Source organism: Engraulis encrasicolus, chromosome 2 (genome assembly GCF_034702125.1).
Source record: "Engraulis encrasicolus isolate BLACKSEA-1 chromosome 2, IST_EnEncr_1.0, whole genome shotgun sequence".
Taxonomy (NCBI): domain Eukaryota; kingdom Metazoa; phylum Chordata; class Actinopteri; order Clupeiformes; family Engraulidae; genus Engraulis; species Engraulis encrasicolus.
In genome coordinates this window covers 23,441,370-23,445,722 of record NC_085858.1, presented here as the reverse complement: position 1 = coordinate 23,445,722, position 4,353 = coordinate 23,441,370, and the positions used below count along the sequence as shown (strand labels likewise).

Sequence of the window (4,353 nt, the reverse complement as noted above, 5' to 3'; positions counted from 1 at the left end):
TGACCAAGTCCACACAGGTTCTACTACTCTCTGTAAGGGCCATGTTTGTGTGTGTGTGTGTGTGTGTGTGTGTGTGTGTGTGTGTGTGTGTGTGTGTGTGTGTGTGTGTGTGTGTGTGTGTGTGTGTGTGTGTGTGTGTGTGTGTGTGTGTGTGTGTGTGTGTGTGTGTGTGTGTGTGTGTGTGTGTGTGTGTTTCAAATCAGGCCTGTCATTTTCCAGCCCTACTCCATCTGTCTCCTCAACTCCTGTGTGCTATGCTACTGTATGAGCAAACGGGTCAGTTGTCTCAGGCCCAGGGAGAAGGAATTGGGACTTAGATTGTATGTATGTATTGACAGAGGGCGCTTTTCAGATTATTTTGGCCCTGAGTGTGATTATAACTAGTGCAGTCTGACTGCCAGTGAGCCCCTGGATCTTTGATGAAGTGGTCAGAGCACCTGTTTGGAGGGCTTAGGTGTTAAGTATTTCCATTACAAGCAAATATTAAAATATATATTCAAAAGTATGGAAACTACAGTAGCCTGCTTTTGTTAGGTAAATGACACTTCTTGAAATAAAACAGAGAGCAGAGATAGAAAAAAAAGAGGGAAAGAGAGGGGTATCAAAACAGAGGAAGAGAGAGAAAGGAAAGAAGAAGAGAGGACAAGGGTGTGTGAGAATTTGTGTGTGCTGTATATGCATGCATGTAAATGTATTTGAATTTGATTCCTGCAAAGATAAATTTGCAGATGGTATTATGCATGCATGTAGATATCACTCTATTTCAATGTGATAGATGTGAAGATGAATTTGCACATTTGTTATTTGGCTGACTGATATGTGCAGAGCAAGGGCACCATTGAGGTTCAGACTGAGCTTGTTGGCCCCTTAATAGAATATAATGTTTGACCATCCAACTCCAACTTAAAGTGGAAAAAACTACACTTGCAAGCTCAGTATCAAAATTAAACCACCATGTCCACACCATCAGTGTTTTATTCCCAACTCCAACCATTAAAGTTTAAGCATTGACAAATAATAAAGAGATCACGGTTAACACACTAAAGCAGTGTTAAATAAGACTACAGCCAAGCTACTATAAAGTAAGGATAGACCGATATATATATATTGGTCCGATATCGGCCCGATATTTGCACATTTTAAGTGTATCGGTATCGGCCGATACGCATGTGGTTTTGGCCGATACGCATACGCAATATTTATTATTTTATGTCATTCAGGGTTTTTTAAAAGCACCAAGACACTTTATTTTTTTTATTACTTTATTTTTAGAGTCGGTGTTTAAATGTTACAAGTTCTACCTCAATTTGATAATGTTAAAGGAATGTTTATTTTTAAGTTGAGACCTGGAATTTGTCATTTTTTTACCTTTTTTTAAACCCATATCGGCCCCAAATATCGTGTATTGGAAATCAGGTATCGGCCAAGGGTGATGGAAAAAAAAAAATCGGTATCGCATCGGCCATTAAAAAACCTGTATCGGTTGACCCCTGCTATAAAGTGTCGCCAGCTTTTGGGTCCCTTTCCCAGCTGTGCCATCTGCCTTCCTGTGGGCCCTTGTGAAGCTTTGGGGCCCTGTAATCATCCTGATATATTTGCTATACCCCCAACTCAACTGCAGTACTCTGACACCACAGAAAGGCATACGCTAAACCAAATTAGCCAAGTTACAACATATGTCAAACTTTATCTACAACAGAGAGCGATTGTGTGTGTATGTGTGTGTGTGTGTGTGTGTGTGTGTGTGTGTGTGTGTGTGTGTGTGTGTGTGTGTGTGTGTGTGTGTGTGTGTGTGTGTGTGTGTGTGTGTGTGTGTGTGCGCGCGTGCATGTGCGTGAGAGAGAGAGAGAGAGAGAGAGAGAGAGAGAGAGAGAATGCTGTGTCCTTGTATGCTATTTGACCCAGTTTCAGTGTGTGTGTGTGTGTGTGTGTGTGTGTGTGCGCGCACGTGTGTGTTTGTGTTTGTGCATGCTTGCGTGCGTGCATGCATGCATGTGTGTGAGTGTGTCCGTGCATCAGTTTGATCAAAGGTCTTTTGGCTCTACATGAAGCCTGCACTCATAGTCAAACAAAACCAATCACAATAGCAGTAAAGTAATCACAGTAACACTGGCTGACAGGAGAAGCAGGATCAATACATTGGGGTTATGGTGGCAATTGACAAATCGCCTCATTGAGACAAACTGAGACCTTCCCTCATCGTGAGGTTCTGCTATGACATTATGGCAACAACACATTCACATAATTATTGACATGCACGTACAGGGGGACTGAGGAAACATGAAACCCATACAGATGCACAATCACAAAACACTTGGACCACCCCATAATGAGAGAGAGAGAGAGAGAGAGAGAGAGAGAGAGAGAGAGAGAGAGAGAGAGAGAGAGAGAGAGAGAGAGAGAGAGAGAGAGAGAGAGAGAGAGAGAGAGAGAGAGAGAGAGAAGTACAGATAAAGAGAGTGCGTACAAGTTTTGCAAACTGGCAATCATGTCAATCTGACAGAGACGGAGATAAAGAGACACAGAGAGACAGGCAGAGAGGGGGGAAGAGAAAGAGACAGAAGAAGGGTAAAAAATAATAAAGACCATGTGGGCCTTCTCACCATGTCCTGCCAAACGACTGTGTCAAGAGGTAGAGAAGGGAGAGTAGGACCAGGACGACTGTTAAGACCAACTCCAGCATTCCTCCTCCAAGCTCCCCAGCGGCTGACTGATCTGCTTCTGGAATGTGTACGTGCCCGAGGGTTTGTGAATGTGCGAGTGTGAGTGTGAGTGTGAGTGTGTGCGTGTGCGTGTGCGTGTGCGTGTGTTTCCCTTGGGGTTAGCTCCTCCCTCAAAACAAACAAACAAACAAAAAAAACACACACACACAAACACACACACACCTGAATACAGTGGTATCAAGCTTGCGGAAGCCTTTCCCACAACATGTTGTAGCACATGCAGGAGCAGCACACTGGACCGTCCCTCTCCCTCAGTCTCCTCCCTCCTTCCTTGCTTCACACAGGACCACTGACAGCTATCGCTGGGCCCAGGACAAACTTATCTGAAAGGGCCCCCCTACCCAATACATACAATGTAATGGGGACACACTATTCTGGGCCCCCTATTGACCTGGGCCCAGGACAACATACCCGTTTGCCCCACTCCTTTCGGCGAGCCTGGCTGGCTTCACACATACACTACACTACACTACACACCCTCTCTTGCAGACTTTACCTCTCCACTCCTCTCAACTCCACCCCACTCTTTCGCAACTTCTGACCTACCCTGAGAGCTCATTCAGACTGCTGCTGTGCAGTGCGCCAGAACAAGAGAGAGAAACTGGGAGTGTGTGTGTGTGTGTGTGTGTGTGTGTGTGTGTGTAAAGTGAGTCAGCGAAGTTTCAGAGTAAGCCACACAACTTGTGTGAGCAACTGTGCATGTGTGTTTAAGTGTGTGCATGTGTGTGTGTGCAGTTGTGCAGTTGTGTGTGTTTTTGTGGTTGTGGTTGTGTGTGTCTGCATGTGTTTATGTGTGTGTGGTTGTGTGTGTGCGTGTGAGTTCATTGCGGGGGTGGGGGAATGAACTAGGGGAGGACCTCCCATGCCAAATCCCTCTGGATGCCTCTGTTTCTCATTGTACACACACACACACACACACACACACACACACACACACACACACACACACACACACACACACACACACACACACACACACACACACACACACACACACACACACACACACACACACACACACACACACACTAGTGAGAGGGCTTCTTTGTTCCCACTGCTGGCAAACTTTTCACTCTGTTTTGTGCTCCGTTCTTCTTGTTCTCTTGCTCCGTTTTCAATCCATTCCTTTTCCTCTTTTCTCTGCAGTAAAAAAGAGGAGAGAGGAGGATTGACAGAAACACAGGGAGGGAGAAAGAAAAAGATACAAAGAAAGTATAATCGAAAAGAAGGACATCGAGCGAAGAGAGGGAAATAAACAGAATGGATGGCAGTGAGAGAAACATGATAAAAGAGGTCAAATGGAAGGACAGAGCCAGCCCTGAACTCCAGCTATTACAGTTTACTAAGTAGTAAATAATAGAAACAAATCTGTGGGAGACTAATGGATGTGATGTAACCCCTGTCCTCTCACTACACTAGTCCTATGCCATGCTGACATCATCCAGCCTGAGAACGCTCCTTCTTTCTTTCTTTTTCTCTTTCTTTCTCTCTCTCTACGACCACACAGGCATAAGCCATTATATCTCTAAGGAGGGAGCAATATAGAGCAAACCAAGACGATTCACTACCAGAAAAGCTTCCTGATCGACAGACCAGAGCAAATAGTTATGTATGGTAGCCCCTTAATGCA

General features: G+C 44.8%; 1 protein-coding gene across 1 annotated transcript in view; it reads right to left on the bottom strand.

Annotated features, from left to right (window-relative positions):
- LOC134435219 (cytochrome P450 7B1) overlaps positions 1-3,513 on the bottom strand; it is a 16,884-nt gene extending 13,371 nt beyond the window's left edge. The window contains exon 1 of the mRNA XM_063184089.1: positions 2,604-3,513. Within this exon, the coding sequence (XP_063040159.1) occupies positions 2,604-2,683 (80 nt within the window). The 5' untranslated portion in view covers positions 2,684-3,513. The remainder of the gene's footprint in view (positions 1-2,603) is intronic.
- Positions 3,514-4,353: the final 840 nt, after the last annotated feature.